Genomic DNA, 19,901 nt, shown 5'->3' on the forward strand with positions numbered 1-19,901 from the left:
GTTTTTGGAAGAATGAGCATAGAGTATGATTTTGTAACTAGTGGAAGCTGCACAAGAATGGGAGAGGGAGGTGGGGGGTTTATTTGGTACATTTTGTACTGTTGTATTATCATTGAAAATGTTAACAAATAAAAAATTATAAAAAAAGTTTGCTGAAATTATTGCTAAAACTACTGAAGCTGCTAAAAAACTCAGACAATGTCACAATAAAGTGTTTTGCAAGTGCCTTACTTTTGTCTGACAAAAATGTAAAAAACTGTGAAAGAGGAAATAAAGAGATCAGAAGTTTTATTCTGAACTGAGTGTCAGAGCTCGATTACTTCATGGCATGCATACTTTTTAATTTGATAAAGGGGTAGATATAATAATATCAGACTTTGTTCTGAATCCAAAACAGCGTTACAGGTAAAACCTCGTTTCTTCGGACACAAGGCCCAGGTACCATCCAATTCGGCCTGGAAAAGACACCTTGAATGGATCTGGTTGCATGGCTTGCCCCAGTGCAGGATGTTCCAGTGGAGCCCAGCATAGCCCATCTTCACTCGTGACCAACACTTAAGACAATGGGGAAAAAACTGAGGTACTCCCAGTAGGGGGAGGGGTTATATAGAGGGTTGAACTTCCTGTCTAGGGTGTCCCAGTGTCCAGTCACCTAGTAATACCCTATATAACCCATCAGTGATTACTGAGACTCTGTGTCCCATGATGTACGAGAAAGAAATGCATTTTTTTTTCACAACATTTTAGTATAAGAGTCAGAGCTTGGAACGGCAGTTTCCTCACCTTTTCTTAGGCTTGCTAGGCTACTCTGCTGAATTGGCCTAGAACAAAAAAAAAAAAAAAAAAAAAAAAAAAAAAAAGAAGGGGAAGGAGGAAACTCTTCTGCTCTTCCCCTTAGGGACAGTTCCTTTGGTGTCCACAGTGTTCCCTTCCACCATGCCAGGACGTCCTGTGTGCTCAGAAACATGTGCCACTCCCTGCAGGGCAAATAGAAAATTAGATTCTCAGGCATCCATAAAAGAATAGGGTACAGTACAGATAGCTGGTAAGCCCACAACAAATGCCCTGAGAATTGCTCCTCTCTTTAAAATGCTGCCTTTGAGATGTTGGGTTAGTACTCAAAAATATGCCATCCTCTCCTGGAAGTGATGTGCGGGCGTCAACTTAGAACACCCCCTCCCCTGGTTGTCCAGGGTGCACCCAAAAGGCAGCAGCACTAGAAATGCATCACCGCCATCGGAAGCGATGCCCAGTGCCATCTTAGTACAAGCAAGCCCCGGAGGAGTCAGGGTCCCAGAGGCTACAGCTAGGCCTTAAAAAGGAGGGTAGCAAGAATTTGGTGCCACTCCCGCTGCTGAGAATGACTGATTGGTATCCTTAGCTGCTAATACAGTGCCAGTACCATGCAGGCCCCAGATCTTCATCCTACTGCCCTCTTGGGGACGTGGACCGCCATTGAGAGACTCCCACTGGTCGAGTGAGAAAGAGGTTACTGGAGTAAATCCACACCAAATTCGGAGAGCGAGATCCAGGAAAAGATCAGGGATGCTCTCAGGTAAAAAGGGAACCAGGGCCTTACCCACAGCCAGGCTAGTCCACCTGAGAGGCAGGCAACCACAATAACCCACCCAGGAGGGGGAAGAAAAAAAAAGCAAAACAAAACAAAAAAAAATAAAATAAACAAACAACAACATGTATTGAATTTCAACCCACGTGTGGCTGGCTTAGCAGATCAAAAATGGACAATTTAAAGCAGAGTTCCAACCACATGTTCTATTTTTTTTTTTTAAACACTTCTAAAAGGTCAGAAAATTAACATATAAACACTCACGTGTTTAGAAGATTATATATCCGTGTCCTGGTCGTTCCCATTTTACTTGTGGGCATGCTCAGCCCACAAGCACTATCTTCCCGGTTACAGTGCTGCTGGACCAGCATCCACCGCCCCATTCATGTGCATGCGCAGTAATGCGCTGTAAAGTATACAGGTTTCCATAACAACGGGCAGCATCGTTGGAAGTGCCCGCCCTGTTATGGCAACCTAGCCCTCGGCACAGCCCCTGACTCCTGGGAAATGACACACATCTCCCAGGAGCAGTAGCGAGCGGAGGCGCCGAGGGAAGGGACGTCAGGAGCCCAGGTGCTGAAGGAGGCAAATGTCGAGGGACCACATAGCAACAGGCATAAAAAAAGTTTAAAAAAAAAATTTCTCCAAATGTTTTTTTTTTTTTATAATTTCATGCACAATGATGACATTTTTTTTGGGTGGAACTTCACTTTAAGAAGAGTTCATACCAGACATTCTTTAAACCGGGGGTCAGCAGATCGCGATCTACCAGTAGATCACGGACAGGTGACTGGTAGATCTCAGTCTGGGCTTGCTGACCTGCCATCCCAGAGCATCAAACAGAGTGCAATGCAGAGGGATTATTTGTAAAGTTGGAGCTGTAGTAGGGAACAAGAGCTGCATAAGCTAATGAGCAACGCCAGCAGCAGGAACAAAGATCTTCAGGTCAGTGTGAAGCAATACACTGGCCATATTTGTATAGGGCTGTTTTCACACTGATAAACTGCGGTTTACCCACACGGCGGGTGCACTGCAGTGCACCTGCAAGCTTTCCTGTGGGTTTGCTGCGCTTAGCCATAGACTTCTATTATAGCCTGATGTTTTACCACCCCGCAACAAACCCCAAGGGTGCTGCTGCCAAAAGCAACTAAGAGCTCATTCACAAGTGTAGCAATACTGCTGCTTCGCTGAAAAGTGTTGAGTGTGTGTTGACAGGTGGTTAGGAGGCGATATGTTGCCTCCTCACCACTTGATTTAAACGCATGATTACCGTGCAATGAACGCGATTGTAAGACGGTAGTACGGCAATTCGAGATTTAAATCAGGTGTGAGGAGGAAACACTATGCCTGGTGATCTTTGACTTCTCCCATGTTGGTCAGGTAGATCTTCACCTCTGTAAGGTTGCCTACTCCTGCTTTAAACTATCTTTGCTGCAGGGAAAAAAAAAAAAAAGGGGGGGGGGGGGGGTTAGTGGGGCATCGTTTTAAAGACAACCAATTTAGAGGTCACAAAAGAGATTTATTTATGCTGAAAACATCTATTTGCATTTTAGTTTGTTGTGAAAACAAATTAAAGTTTAAAGTGTAAACATTCAAAATCGTAATTACAACAGATGTACAAGTGAGAAGAAGTGTTTCAGTCACAAAAGAGGAAATTGTGTACAAAGCTAACTAGCACTGATATATACAAAATTGTGATCTGCCATCTTTAAAAATAAGCAACTAAATAAAATACATATACAGTGCAGTGCAATATTTAAAACAGCTACTGTTATTACAAAATACACAACAAAAATACTGCCATAAACCCTGCGAGTAAGGCAATGAGTTGCAGAACCCTTAGTTAACAATAGCTGGAATAATGGTGGTTGAGAATTTTTAGAAGGAGCTTCTAAGTGCCCTTATTGATTGGATCAAGTACACGGCCACTCCACTGGAGATCCTGCACCTTCCATCTAGGTCATCTTGGCAGGCTGAAGCACTCGTGCCATCTTCTGGATCCTTGTCTGATGCCTGAAATCCCACAATGTTATCGCTCTGTCCTTAAAGCCCTTGCCAAGCAAGGCTCTTCTGTGTCATTGAACAATCTCAAAGTAGTGCAAAATTGCAAGGATGTGCTGAGGCATAAATATATATCCTGTATACAGGGCCATTCCAACAATAGAGACCAACATGGAATCTGAAGAATGAGAGTTAAGGAATTCAGTAACAAGGAGTAGATTTCAGTTTTGTTCAATGCTGGCAGGCGTCCCAGCCATAGAGATTGTTCTTAAAAAAAGGGAGGGAATTAAATGTAGAAGTACAGGCGGTCCCCTAGTTACAAACATTCAACTTACAAATGACTCCTACAGAGGGAGACAACAGGAAGTGAGAGGAAATCTACCCTAGGAACGGAAATTCACTCCTGTAAAAGTTATCATGGGAAAAAGGGGTGTCCACTGATGCTTTATCACCAAGGATTGTTTCTACAACAACCCAAAATTTTCAAAATCCAATTATAACAGGCACAATAAGTGAGGTGAAATCTTCTGAACAGGGGCACAGACAGCAAAACAAACGTTACAGCGGTGTTAACCCTTCCCTACGTTATCCAAAAAGCTTAAAAATAGTTTTTTTGGCTGAAGCTACACTTAAAAATTGTACCTGTTCCAACTTACAAACAGATTCAACTTAAGAACTAACCTACAGACCTGATCTTGTTTGTAACCCGGGGACCGCCTGTACAATGACCAGTGTTAGAAGTATGATAAATACATACAAAAACACACAGCTACAAGAACCCTCAAATGTCAGCAGGACCTCACTGTTCCACACCATGTTTTCTTGGTAAAGTCAGTCATATAACAGTAGAATTTTGCCTGAAAATTTCAATTTTTGGAACGTTCTTTTCTTTCTCTACTGGCTAGTGTCGACAAATTATTGTTAGTTTTCAACCAACGTGACAAGAAAATTTTAGAAATATGCCTCACATGAAGAAAATTCAAAACTGTGAATGTGGTTTTTATTGGGGAGGGGGTTACATATATTTGTAGCAAAACCTGTTTAATACATCTGGGATTCTGTTCAAATAGCAGTTCTGGAGGAAAATGTTATGGCTTTTGAACAAACTTGGTGGATTTAAAGGATAAGTCCATCTTTAGTGCCATGTTACACCTATATTTAGCATAGCATTTATGCAGCACAACCCCCTCTCCCCAATGACAACGGGAGAGGGCTCTTCTCCCCACACCTGCGGTCACATTTTAGGATCAGCACAGCCACATCATTCATTTACAGCAGTCTGTAAATTAATGAACTACAAGCGCTGCCTGCCACAACAGCCGATGGCTTGAAGTTCTCAATGAACTACAAGGATGCTGATCAGCTCCCTCGTAGTTCACTGATACTTCCTGCAGCTGAGGAACAGTCTGTTCATAAGGAGGTATGGGCACAGAGCTCTCAGCGGTGTCTGAAGAAGCCTGACCTTGCACCCGTGATTCACTGACCGGGCTTTCTAAAAAAATAAATAAACACCTTTTTTTTACATCCAAAATCATGTGCATTTTGTTTTGTTTTTTTAAAAGGTGGACTTAGCCTTTAATAAATGGCAAGCAAGGATGTTTCAACAAACAATTTTTTAAATTTTTGCCCAAACACTTAAAAGATCTGAATGAGTATGGTCAGCTTAAAGAGGAAGAACGTGTTTTACTTCCTCTTTTTCCCCCTGCAAAGTAAAGCATAATGGGCTATGCATTGCATACTAGCCCATTATATGGCACTTACCTGCAAACGAAGCCTGCTATGTCACCGCTGGTGGCTGCACCAATCTTCGCCCCTCTTTCTCTGGGGCTGCGGACTCCGGCTCTGTGACTGGCCGGAGTCCACTGGGAGCCATCAGTCAGGGCACTTGCTAGTGAAGAACCAGCACAGAGGCCCGTTTCTTCACGGCACAAGTGTATATTGTAAATATCTCCTAAACCGTGCAGGTTTAGCCCCCATATCCAATCACTGGCTAAATCCTGCCGCCTTAACCTCCGCAACAGCTCCAGAATTCGACCCTTCCTGACTAATGACATCACAAAGCAACTTATTCACTCCTTGATTATTTCTCGCCTTGACTACTGCAACCCTCTCCTTAATGGCCTACCCTTAAGCAGGCTATCCCCCTTCAGTCTATTATGAATGCTGCTGCTAGACTAATACACCTCACTAACCGATTTGTGACTGCCGCCCCTCTCTGCCAATCCCTTCACTGGCTTCCCCTACCCCACCGTATAATATTCAAAATACTAACCACAACATACAAAGCCATTCACAACATTGCCCCTATCTACATCACCAACCTCATCTGCAGATATCGCCCAAATCGTCCCCTCCGCTCCTCCCAGGACCTCCTGCTCTCTAGCTTCCTTGTTACCTCCTCCCATGCACGCCTTCAGGACTTCTTCAGAGCCTCTCCCATCCTCTGGAACTCCCTGCCCCAGTATGTCCGATCAGCCCCTACCCTGTCCACCTTTAAGAGATCCCTGAAAACTCATTTATTCAGGGAAGGTTATCCCACATCCACATAACAACTATCCCCGAGCCACCACCATCAAATCATTCTCTGCAGCTATTACCTTTCGTACCATCACCTCCTCCCTTTAGAATGTAAGCTCTACGAGCCGGGCCCTCCTGTACCTTTTGTACTGAACTGTACTGTTATTGTGTTGTCCCCCCTATACATTGTAAAGCGCTGCGTAAACTGTTGGCGCTATATAAATCGCGTATAATAATAATAATACATACAGGTAAGCCTTATTATAGGCACTAGTGGTGTAACTAGGTTTACAACCACTTTAAGAGTGATGACAGACGGGGAACTTCTCGTGCTGTATATGAGACCATTTGGATTTCAAATATTTGGGGGGGGCTGAACAAAAAAAAAAAAAAATTAGTGGCGAGCTCAGTAGTTTAAAAGAAAAAAAAAAAAAAAAAAAAAAAAAAGGAGCTGAATGTATTCCTAAATGCACATAATAGACCAGGAAGGATTTTTTACCCTCCACTTGAGCAAACTGGATTCTGATTAGAGTTTTCTTTTTACTTTTCTCTGTATAAACTGGGGGTATAAGATTCTGTATATAGAGGTTTTAAATGTGTTTTTTTTTTTGGTCGAATTAGATTAACTTTTTTCAACCTATGTAACTATGGGGTGGATTTATTAAAATTGAAAAGTGCAAAATCGGATGCAGCTCTGCAAAGAACCCAATCAGCTTATATGACGTGAATAGCCAGTGCCATTTCTGCCCGACATAAGCTATCTTGAGGAAACTGTAAATTCTGAGTTTAAAACAAGAACCCTCAGTGCCTCATAATAAAGTGATGGCTATTATGGTAGCACATCTGATTGCATTCATGCCTGGAACGCTGCATCATTTACGGCCAGTTTTTTTACAGTTTAAAACTGTATTTCATGGTTTATCAGTTTCAGCAGACAGGAGAGAGGCATAAGCACTTCAATGGAACTTGCCTACAATAAATTAATTTTTAACCCATTTTACACTTTCACAATCAGCACGTTATCTTGTTACTCACCATGTGCACTGATACACATTAAACTGAATCTATCTAGTCAGAATATTCACAATGCCATAAAATATGCGCTTTTATGACCATAGTCTGATACAGTATCTGTAACATATAAACTGAACCTTATCCATGCAAACTATTACACAACTAAAATCCATGCATGCAGGTTCCCACTGCTCTAGAAGCTCAACAAAACAAAGTAGCAAAAAAACATATGCAGTACATCTTGGTAATACTATTACATTTCCCCATGTTTTATCATTTAAAAAATCCTGCAAGTACAGGAAAATATCTTCTGATCTGCCAGAAATGCACTCTGCTCCTAAATCCTGTTGTGAACTGAAAGCAAAAGCATTTTTTGTAGCCCGAGTTTTGTCAACCCTGCCCAGTTTCCTACTGCCAAGCTTCGAGACCCACCCGATACTATTTATCATTACTCAAAGGCCAAGTTCACCTTTTCTTTTTCTATAATCCAGTTCCCCAATATACCAATAAATGTACCTCAGTTGCAGAAAAATACCAGATTTCTTAAGGCCTTACCTTGGCTATGGCTATATTTCTCAGAACGCTTCAGCGACTCCCTGGTATACAGACACAGAGGAACCAGTAAGACACAGGAAGGAGTTTACCAGCTGACCTCATTACAAACCTTCACCCATCAACTAATGGCCCGATCCAAAAATCACCGCTTTCGAAGCGATCGTACGATAATCTGATCGTTAGTACACAGCTTTTGAGTGCCGATCACAACCGTTCATCCGATATTATCCGATCGGACGAGCACAAAATGTTTTCATGCACAATACCAGGGGCGGACTGACAACTCATAGGGCCCCCCGGGCAATAGGAGGAGATTATGGGGCCACACAGTATATACACACACACTCACAGTATACACACTCACAGTACACACACACACACACACACACAGTGTATACACACACACACACACACACACAGTGTATACACACACACACACACACACACACACACACTATACACACAGTAAAAGGTACTGGAGAGGTGGGGCAGCTATAATCTTGGTATTTTCAAAAAAAAAAAAAAAAAAAAAACACAGATTTTTACATACTGTCCCTGGTTTTATTGAGGCTGGCAACCCTGATGGGGCCCCTTAGTGGCACGGGACCCTCAGGCAGCGCCCGAGTGGTCAGTCCGCCCCTGTACAATATCAGACCGTATGATTTTCGTTTAATCAGAACAGTTGTAATCTGAAAATACAATACAAATACACTACAACACATTATATCACTTCTGGATTTTTATTCTGTCGTAAAGTATGAAAGGTTGCCTGGGGATGTGCCCTTTCACTTTTGCAATCATCAGAAAGCTGATCTATACCCCATTTCCTAAAATCTGTTATAAAGAGCCGCAACTACAAAAAAAAAAAAAAAAAAAAACAAAAACAAAAACGCAGCTGTAGCTACCAGGATGGATGAGGGCCATCAACACACTTTCAAATAAAAAAAAATTCAGCATTACTATTACAGTGTCTTGAGTCAGGCAATGTTATTAATACCTTATATAATGAATGTGACTGGAGTACTTTTTTAAGAACAGGCCAGCTGCACCTACCTTTAGGAAGCAACACTTGAACCTATTAATCGGCTGATAAGTATTTTCATATATAGTTCTAATCAAAAAGGAAGGTAGGCATTCTGGCATCAGCTGCACCTGTCCTTACCAAACAAAACCAAAGCAAATTCCCAGCTCAACTTACCGACCAGCCTGCAACAAACCAAATTATCCTGCCTAAAAAATTGGAGTTAAAAACAGGGGTTTAGTTTGCACACATTTGCAAATACATGCATAAGCTGCAGAGCCACTTCATGGCACCCCAGTATTATCTGCATCCTAACTCTAAATTTTGACAGCCTCCATAGGAGGAGCACATATATATTAATGGATGGATTGAGGGCAGGTGATCCTGGGAGGGAGCCCACTCCTCAAAGGCACAGGGGCACACTGGACAACCAGCATAGGTGTCCAGTGCGCCCCCTCACCAGTATTTAACAGTACAAACAAATGGCCACTGCCCCCACCCATAACCAGAATTTTCTTTCATTTTTTTTAGAACTGCATGATTCTGGATAGAAATGAGAATCACAATTTTTTTTGCTTAGAATAGAGAACACGATTCTCAGCGGGCTAACTTTAGTGTTTTTTTTTTTTTTATTCATTGAAGTATATTTTTTCCCCAAAAAATTGCTTTTGAAAGACCGCTGCACAAATACAGTGTGACATAAAATATTGCAACGAACGCCATTTAATTCTCTAGGGTCTCTGATAGATATATATGATATGATCTAAAAGAACCAAATGATACAATGTTTCTTTTTATCTCTCAGCGCTGAGCAATGTTGTGATAAACTTTGCCAGCTGCCTTTTTTTTTTGACAGCTTTCAGCAGAGAACGGCTCTGCACTTGTTACATGAATCGTGAAAAAAAAAAAAAAAAAAAAAAATCTGCATTAAGATCATTAGGAGGGTTCAACTGAACTGAGATTGCAATTTTTTTAACAATCGATCGAGTGGGTGTAGATTTGTTTGACATGTGTCACCCTTCCATGTGCTCCTTTCTGCAGGGGCTGGTTACGGGTGGGGGCAGTGGCAATTTGTTTGTACCTGTCCTAACCAATATTCAGCATGTGTATGAATGTTACCCTAGAGCTGAATTTTATGAAACAGGTAGGGCAAACATAATAATTTCTGCACACCTCTATCTCATGAGAAACCAAAAAGTTGTCAGATCCTCCTTATGCAGATGTGCTGCTTCATGAAGCCATCCCTTAACGCAGTCCTGCTAGGATCACACTATTGTAAATACACTGGAGATTGCCATTACCCATTTGCTAACTAAATATTAGAGTAAGGCCCCTTTCACACGGACAGACCGTATGTCCGTTTTTCATCCATCCGTTTTCGGATGAAAAACGGACATACATGTATCCCTATGGGATAGCGGATGAACAATCGCTGACATCAGTCTCCACTATGCTCCGTTTCTGAAGACGGAGGAAAACCCTATTTTTTCATCTGTCTGCGGATCAGATGAAAATGGACAGATGGTCCGTTTTCATCCGATCCCCTTGTAGAGAAAAAGCGGAGATCTGACCGGTCCATTTCTGCACATTGTGCAGAGATGGACTAGTCATCCGCCGGCTCAGCGGGGACCATCTGAGCCATCCCCGCTGAGCAAGCAGATGTCCAAAAACGGATCCTCCCGGGATCCGCCCGTGTGAAAGGGGCCTAAAATAGTAGCCATTAAAAAAAAAAAAAAAAAAAGTGAAAACATGGCTTGATCGGGGAGATTTATTACATCTGCCTGAGCCATTTGTGCAGGGTTTTCCATCCCTCTGGGGCTTTTAGACAAAAGCAATCCAACTAGTTTAGGAAGAGTCAGGTTTCCTTAGCTTTATCCTCTGTGTTCATTAACAGCAACATGCCATAAAGTTCTTAAAGTGGTTGAACACCCTGTACAACCACTTTTACCTACAGGTAAGCCTATATTAAGGATTACCTGAAGGTGCTGGAAATATCTCCTAAACCTCCAAAAGCCGAGCGCTGATGACTACGGCGCATGATCGTGCCATTTCTGATAGGGGTCATGCCGTGACTGGCGGCTCCCGCGCACATGTGCAGGAGCAACGTCATGCGACTCCAGCCAGTCACAAAGCTGGAGTTCACGGCCCCGGAAGGAAAAGGGGCGAAGATGGACGTTCCCTGCTAGTGGGGACAACGGAGACATTGCAGGCTTCGGTGTCAGGTAAGTAAGGTACCTTTGCAGGGAAACCAGGGTTTACTTCCTCTTTAAAGCTAAAGATCACACAGCTTGGCTGTGTGTGTGACAGCATGGCTGTCAGTGAGCTGTTTCGGCATTGCGAACACAAAATTTGTTGACCCAACAACCTTAAGTGAAGCAGGTTACAGCTGAACAAATCCTGTATTAGTGCAGCCGGAGGCCAGTCCTGTTCCACTGGGAGATTAAACACAGATTTGTTTCAGTAAACAAAAGGCAAAGGCTTGCGGGTTTACAGCACGTCATTGCTCCTAAAGCTTGACATACATCTACAGATGTATTTTGTTCAATAAGAAAAATATCTAACCAATTCCTCAGAATACCAAAACAGTGCCTGCATCTGACTGGATGCAGGCACTGTTGGGCAAGAATTTTCCACAACGGCTCTTTCAACAAGTTGATTGAAAAAAAAAAAGGCTCACCCACAAACCAAAATTTCCACCAAATGCAATGCATTTATGGCCAGCCTAACTATGGGCAGTAATAAAATAAATAATGTCCCCACCCCCCCTCTGCTGATGAAAAATATAGTGCTCATTTTTCCAGGGGAGGATCTCACCTCAATTCATCAACCAAGAGGCACCCATTGAGGGGGGTGGGATTTACTAAACCCGAAGCACACAGAATCTGATTCTGGTTCAGCTGTGCATAATAGCCAATCAGCTTTCTGAATTAGGATTTGACAATAAAACCTAGAAACTGATTAACACCATTGATTGAGCCTCTGACGTGACCAGTGAAACTGGTCAGGCCTTCTTGCCAGTCTTATCCTCATAACCCTATTGACCTTGTGACGGCACCCACTTGTCAGTGTTTTGAATGCACCCTGCAAAGGAATACTGATTGCTGCACCATCAAGGAGTTGGCCACATTTCTGTATCTGATAAGTATACCTTACACCTCAAAACCTTGGGAACTATGCAATAATTTTATATACAACCTTTGGATTACAAATGGTCCCTATGGGATCGGGACTATCAGTCTGCTTTTTACAGCCATATGCTACAATGTGAGGGAGGCCATATAGGAGTGGATATACCACTGAGAGCGTCTAGTGGCTCTACATTGTGTGTACACAACCATCCTGTTTGACATACCTCCTCTAGACCATTGCAAAAGTGTTTCCCTTCTTGGGTTGTCCAAACACCAGCAGGACATTGTCAGCACAATTTGTGTATATGTGACCAGTAACCCTTATCACCATTGGATCCAATCATGCAGCAGACTGACATTGGGGATATGCACATTTTACTCCATGAGCATTGACAGTTTATATATCTTGGCCTTCATTCTGAAGAGGTTCTGTGGACTGAAGGGTATAGCCCTCAACACTAGATTTATTATTGCCCAATTGCCACATGCCGCTGTTATCTTGGTCTTATTCATGGGTCTGCAAGAGGTGGACTTGGCTTGTTTTTTTAGCGTTTGTGTCTGTTCATCGTTGCTTTAAACATACATTTGTGGTTTATCTAATAAAATTGTTTGCCATCTTTGATACATGCAGTGGGCTAGTTCTGTCTTTATGCTTTTGGGCTGGTTGAACCGAGACAGGTTTTTTATTCTCAGTTCTAATTATGCATTTACCGAAGGCTCGAACTCCATTTTTCGCCTTACTTGAGTTTGACAAATCTCAATAATTTAACTAAGTTTGTTTTCTTTTGAACTTTTTTGATCATTATAATTTTGTGTTAGGCATTTCCTTGAGGGCCCTTTCATTTTGTAGTATTTCAATTCTGATTAACACCATAGGAGAGCGGTGCCGCTCCAAGCCTGCAGCGTCAGTCTCCCAGGTTTTGTATGCAGGTGCTGGCAGAAAGAGCACACCTCACTCCAAAGTGTAATATAACATAGATACCGCCACACACTGTATTCAACCCCAGTAGGGTGGGTGAAACATGTCAGAGGGGTGTGACTAGGGTTGCCACCTCATCTATTTAAACCCAAAAGGAGTGACACAGGTTGTGAGGCTAACTGAATGCAAAAAAGGCACCAAGCGAGTTTAATACCACCTTAATCAGCCACAGAACCTACATAATTAATATGTGTTTGGTTTTAAAGGGATAATGTGGCAACCCTAGGTGTGACCGATGGGCTGGGATCTGAGCTGAAGCCAGTTTTTCATTCGCCTTACACTGGAAATGAATACAGTGTGTGGTGGTATTTGCATGCTAGAAGCTGATTGGTTACTCTGCACAAATCCACCAGATTCTGTGTGCTCCAGTAAATCCCTCCAATGTTTTTTAAACTTACTACTGCCTGGAGTCATTTACTAAAAAAAACCTGTACCGAGATAAAGGAAAGCTGCCATTGCTGTCCTCTCCTTCTAAAAACACCAGTTGCTTGGCTGTCATACTAATCCTCTGACTACAGCACTTTCGGAGTCCCTGTCATAATAAGGAATTCAACGTCCCCAACCTGCAGACTTGCTGTTGAGAATTATTAAAGAAGCTATAGCTGAATAACATACAGCCAGCTAGAATTTAAGGAGGAGGTAATGCCTTGTATTGCTCTTTATTTTAAACCCAACTCTACAAAAACAGTACTTGTTTACAAAAAATACCCCTTCAAAGCAGTATATACCCTCTCCGTATTCCACTGCCGTATGTCTACTATTGTTCCATCCATTCCTCTTCTGGGTTGAATGACACCAAGCACAATGCTCCCATCACCATGTGAACATGTTCCCCGTAGATACACAAGTAGCATGTAGTAAAGTGGCGGCCCGTCCATTAGGGGTGCCGCCCCCTCTATCCACAGCCACCACATCCTAAAAGATGCTCCGTGATCCACAGCCGCCAACCCCTATTCATGCGTCCAGCCCCTTTAAGGATGCCGGGCGCATAAATTACAGTGGTGGGTGGTGTTTTTTAAGCACCTGATTAGAGCCAGAGGCTCTAATAGGGTGGGCTCATGGCGCATGAGCCCACCCGACGATGCCTGATCCCTGCTGCTGCCCAACATGCCCGCTGCTGCCCGAAGCTTAGATGGGTTAAGTGCCAGTGGACCGGCAGACAGGGGGGGGGGGGCAGTGTTGTTCGCGGCCCCCCCACCAAACAAAAAAACACCGGCCGCCACTAATGTAGTAGCATCTTGTAGTAATCGGAGCATTGATCATTCTTACATACAGTTATATACCTTACTCTACAGAAAGCCATTTATTCCATCTGTTTAAAGTGGGGTTCCACCCAAAAAAACAAAAATACCTGAAAAATTCTAAAACAAAAAAAAAAAAAAAAATTATCCAAATTTTTTTTTTTTTTACTTACCTCTAACCTCTAAATGCCTGTTGCTAGGTGGTCCCTCGTAGTCTGCCTCTTTCTTTGCCTGGGCTGGTGACATCACTTCCCCCTCGGCACAGGAAGGGCTCGGCTCTGCTCCCTCCCTCCTGTCAATCATCTGGGACCCATCACAGGTTCCAGGTGATTGAGCGGCCAATCACGGCGCGCAGCGCCGCTCACGCATATGCGCAGTGGGTGCCAGGCTGTGAAGCCACAGCCCGGCGCCCACAGTTGAAATGCCGGCGCCGACGAGCAGAGGGGGGCGAGCGGGGCTTCGATCCCCCGCAGCGCTGGACCCAGGGACAGGTAAGTGTCCAATTAAAAGTCAGCAGCTGCAGTATTTGTAGCTGCTGACTTTTATTTATTTTGTTTTTTTTAATGGACCCCCTGGGTGGAACTCCTCTTTAATGAACAATTGTTACTTCTTACCAAGTGCTAACTAACTTCGACCAGATTTATTTCTTAGTTGTGGATAGGGGCAGAATGAGAACCCCTGTCTGGTTTTACGGCTATCTGGGGCTCTGTTAGGCCCCATTAACCTAAGCTTTTGGAGTTTGAAGCTTGAAAACCTCATGTATTACAACAGTGGCTGTTCACACATGAGAGTCCAGATTCCTGTAGCTCGAATTCTGAAGTTCCAAAAGGTACACAAGCTACTTTTGAGGCAGATTTGGGCATTTTTTGTGCCATAAAATGTCAAGAGGAGGTCCGCCCCAAAAAAAAAAAAAAAAAAAATTAATCCAGCAGCTACACATACTGCAGCTGCTGGCTTTTTATAATAGGACACTTGCCTGTCCAAGGGTCCAGTGATGTCGGCACCATAGCTGATGTTTCCTACAGCTGTTGGGTGCTGCTGCCATTGGGGGTAAGAGACCCCAGCAGTGCAGCCTTACGGCTTCATGACAGGAACTCTACTGCACACGTGCGAGGCCCCACTCCTCTCTCCTACTGGCCAGGCGAAATGGGGAGGAGGAGGGAGCCCCATGGTGACATAATGGGCTAGGACACCGACTCCCAGAAGTGGGAACAGGATACCTGTCAAAGACAGGTACCCCCCCCCCCCCAAAGGTGCCAATTGTGGAGGGGGAGAGGAGACAAATGAGTGGAGGTTCCACTTTTGGGTGGAACTCCACTTTCAATATAAATGCCTGAATAAACTTGAATCTAGTCATTTCAAGTATGTTTGAGCCTACGAGGACTGGTCTGTTCCCCCAGTGCTTTTCATTTGCAAAAAAGCCTGAAGCTTTATTATTTTGAAAATGCTCGTATACGCACACAAAAAAACGCTTAAATGAAACCATCTAAAAAATAAATAAATGCTCTGCTCAGTTGTGACTTCAGTCTTGGAGATTCCCCTAACCTATTGTCCCTGTGACAACCGATTCACTAGACAAGAAGCAAAGGAAAGTCTGCAACTGGGAAACTGCAGGGGTAGGCTTTGCATTATTTATGTCCCTGATGGAGACCATCTCTCACTTCCTGTCTGATAAAACGAATATTCCCGGGACAGGAAGTGGGAAGACATCTGTATAACTGAACCCTGAATGGCAACAAAAACCCAACAGGGAATCTAACCCTTCCAAAGCAAAGAAAATGGAAGTTTTGTCTGGACATACACTGTAGTTACTAGTGATATTAGTAGCACATTTGGGCTACAGAAAAAAAAAAAAAAAAAAAAAAGGAAGAGAAGTTCAAGCCTGACCTCTTCCTGGTGAATGATAACAGAATCCTGCTATCCTAATCTACAATCTAAACAGCTGTCTACACTACAGGAGAGATACCGTGCTCAGCATGAGGACATATTGATCTGTGTGCTAGAAGAGTGCGGAAATACTACACTGAGCTCAGCAATGCTCCTGGCACAAAGACAACATCAGGAAGACACGGCAGCAAATGATTCATGATCATATCATGGCATATCTTCGGTTTGGTAACCCTCACATTAGATGGACTAGCCCGGTGACTATCATGTGTCTTCTGGTGAAAGCTGAATGCCGCTCCCTCCTCGGAGCATGTGTCACCGAAAACTAATTCCCCTGCTGGGACCTTGTAACCACTGATGCATAAAGTCAATAGAACATGATTTACAGAAGTACTTCCATCAACAATGAGATCCCAGGCTGCTAAAGAACATGAAAACTACAAGAAGTCACAATCTGACTGTACAACCCCCTTTTATATTTACCAAGAATAGTGCAAGGGCAGACCCGACTGGATATATATGGAATATAGGCAAAATTACACAGGGGCTGGTAAATCTAAAGGCAACTGCAAAGATTGTAACTTAAAGCAGTGGTCCCCTAACTGCGGCATTTTGCTTGCTTTTAACTAGCCCTTGGGGGCGCCATTCCTCCAGCTGACACCAAACAGCGGGGTCCTATTCCTCCCACCAACGGGGGTCCTATTCCTCCCACTGATACGCAAGATGGGGAAAACATTCCTTCCACTGACACCAACGATGGGAAAATATTCTGACCACTGACACTAACGATGGAGCACTATTCCTCCAACAAATGTTGGGATTACCATTCCCCAACCGACACCACGAATGGGACCCTATGGTCCCCCCCCCCCGCCCCGAACACACAACTCTAGGTGATTTTTTTTTACCCCTTAACCACCAACTCTCCCAATCACCAATGTCACTGGCAATATTATACTGTACCCAAAAGGAAAAGAAAAAATGGTTTTGGATTCCCCTCTAGAGGGTCTATTTATGAGGTTTTCATCCAGGATTCACGTATTTTTCCAGTTGAATCCAATGCGTTAATCCTGGGTAAAACCATTACAAATAAATTCAGAAATGTTTCCAGGTAAGTGTTCAGACTGTCATAACCTGAGCTGCACAAGGAGCCTTCTTGTAAAATACAGCTGAGAAAATAAACAAATAGAATACACAAAAGGGATTACATTGTTCAGATGACAAGCTCAGCTACAAACTGACACAAAACCAATAATAAAAAAGTCGTTTTGCAGCAAATTACCATCCAGCAGGAAACATCTATAGACACACCACAGACGGAGAGATCTGCCTCCTCAGAGACCACCATCACCGATTCTGCTTCCACAATCAAACCACCAGTGCCCAGATCACCACGAGGCCACCATCTGTCCCTATGGGAGGGATCCCTCTGTACACACAGCCAGATGACGATCTGCTGACTCTGGAGAGCCGGTGATGGAAGTGACACCTTGCTGCATCCAGCTACAGAGGGAGCCCCTCCATAGGGACTGACAGGAGGATCTTTAACAAAATTGTCAGCAACACGGGCCATACACTGTACAATCTGCTTGCACAATCTCCTTTAGATCCACCAACATGTATGTAGTAGGAGGGTCTGTCTGCACACAGACTGAATGGGTTGTTCAGGTGTGCCCTTATATGTTAGATCTAAAGGAGGTTGTACAATCAGATTGTAGGGTGTGATGAGCACCCCCCGCCCCATACATACATAGAGGGGAGAAGACTCCATCAGCACCCCCCACCCTCCTCTCCCCTGGGGGGAGCTGTTGAGGCCGGGTGGGGTGGGTGCCCCTCTCTCCGTCTAGAAGGATACTGAAGATGGTCCTCTCCCAGGGCTCCAGCATGTAGAGCGCGGTGACCAGCAGGTACTGGTAGTAGAGCCAGGACATGTGCTTCCAGGCCCGGCCCAGAGAGCCCCCTTCCCCGGCCTCACACGACACCTTCATCCTCCGCTGTGTGCGATCTACTCCGATCTCCTCCTTGTCCCAGTGCCGGAGTCCGGTGACGTAATGATTGTCGAAGCACAACACACCGCGTGACCCCGCGCCCGCCACGCCCACCTTGTTGCCATTATAGCAGAGGGGATGACACATTCTCTCCGCCGTCACGTGGGAGGAGGGCGGTCACGTGATCCGTGTGTTAGGCTGGGTCGGGTGTGGCCGGATGGGGTGATCCTCGTGTCATGGTGTGTGTAGTTGAGGGAGGAGGAAGGAGCTGGCCGGGAGAGAGAGATATAACTACAGAGGGTGACATTAGACAGACTTGTCACATATAGAGACCGGCATCTGCCAGAACAACGTGTGACCTGCTAGTGGCTTCTCTGCTACTGCTGACGGAAAGCCCAGCCTGCCTGTTTAGTGAATGGCTTCACACTCTTCATATATCATACACAGAGCAAAGTCCAGAGAGCCCAGCCTAGTCATAGTTCACTATGGACTGACTCATGACTACCAGCTGTATGCATTCAGGGAGGCCTCTATAGAGCAGCCCTATCCCCTATTGGCCGCGTACACAAAAGTGTTTTCCTCAGCCCCCGCACACACAAGTAGCTTTCTCAGCCCCCCATACACACAAATGGTTTCCTCAGGCCCCGTACACACAAGTGGTTTCCTCAGGCCCCGTACACACAAGTGGTTTTCTTAGCCCCCGTACACACAAGTGGTTTTCTTAGCCCCCGTACACACAAGTGGTTTCCTCAGTCCCCGTACACACAAGTGGCTTTCTCAGCCCCCGTATACACAAGTGGTTTCCTCAGGCCCCGTACACACAAGTGGTTTCCTCAGGTCCTGTACACACAAGTGGCTTACTTAGCCCCCGTACATACAAGTGGCTTTCTCAGCCCCCGTACACAAAAGTGGCCTTCCTCAGGCCCCATACACATAAGTGGTTTCCTCAAGCCCCATACACACAAGTGGTTTCCTCAGGCCCCCGTACACACAAGTGGCTTCCTCAGGCCCCGTACACACAAGTGGTTTCCTCAGGCCCCGTACACACAAGTGGTTTCCTCAGGCCCCGTACACACAAGTGGTTTCATCAGGCCCCGTACACACAAGTGGCTTCCTTAGCCCCCGCACACACAAGTAGCTTTCTCAGCCCTCCATACACACAAGTGGTTTCCTCAAGCCCTGTACACACAAATGGTTTCCTCAGGCCCCGTACACACAAGTGGTTTTCTTAGCCCCCGTACACACAAGTGGTTTTCTCAGGCCCCGTACACACAAGTGGTTTCCTCAGTCCCCGTACACACAAGTGGCTTTCTCAGCCCCCGTATACACAAGTGGTTTCCTCAGGCCCCGTACACACAAGTGGTTTCCTCAGGTCCCGTACACACAAGTGGCTTACTTAGCCCCCGTACATACAAGTGGCTTTCTCAGCCCCCGTACACACAAGTGGCTTACTTAGCCCCCGTACATACAAGTGGCTTTCTCAGCCCCCGTACACAAAAGTGGCTTCCTCAGGCCCCATACACATAAGTGGTTTCCTCAAGCCCTGTACACACTAGTGGTTTCCGCAGGCCCGTACACACAAGTGGCCTTTTCAAGCCCCGTACACATAAGTGGCTTTCTCAGGCCCAGTACACGCAAGTGGCTTCCTCAGGCCCCGTACACACAAGTGTTTTCTTCAGCCCCCGTACACACAAGTGGTTTCCTCAGGCCCCGTATACACAAGTGGCTTTCTCAGGCCCCGTATACACAAGTGGCTTTCTCAGGCCCAGTACACACAAGTGGTTTCCTCAGGCCCCGTACACACAAGTAGCTTTCTCAAGCCCTGTACACACAAGTGGCTTCCTCAGGCCCCGTACACGCAAGTGTTTTCCTCAGGCCCCATATACACAAGTGTTTTCTTCAGGCCCCGTACACACAAGTGACTTTTTCAGGCCCCGTACACACAAGTGGTTTCCTCAGGCCCCGTACACACAAGTGGCTTTCTCAAGCCCTTTCCGCAAAAG

The 19,901-nt window shown here is 44.8% G+C and overlaps 1 protein-coding gene across 1 annotated transcript; it reads right to left on the reverse strand.

Annotated features, from left to right (window-relative positions):
- Positions 1-3,065: 3,065 nt before the first annotated feature.
- On the reverse strand, positions 3,066-18,052 carry SPTSSA (serine palmitoyltransferase small subunit A). The gene is made up of 2 exons (XM_073610139.1): positions 17,766-18,052; positions 3,066-3,746 (listed from the first exon to the last, which is right to left on the reverse strand). Exons 1-2 carry the CDS (start codon positions 18,043-18,045, stop codon positions 3,643-3,645), a joined length of 384 nt encoding a protein of 127 aa, XP_073466240.1. The 5' UTR covers positions 18,046-18,052; the 3' UTR covers positions 3,066-3,642.
- Positions 18,053-19,901: the final 1,849 nt, after the last annotated feature.

The sequence above is a fragment of the Aquarana catesbeiana genome, linkage group LG13 (genome assembly GCF_042186555.1).
Source record: "Aquarana catesbeiana isolate 2022-GZ linkage group LG13, ASM4218655v1, whole genome shotgun sequence".
Classification (NCBI taxonomy): domain Eukaryota; kingdom Metazoa; phylum Chordata; class Amphibia; order Anura; family Ranidae; genus Aquarana; species Aquarana catesbeiana.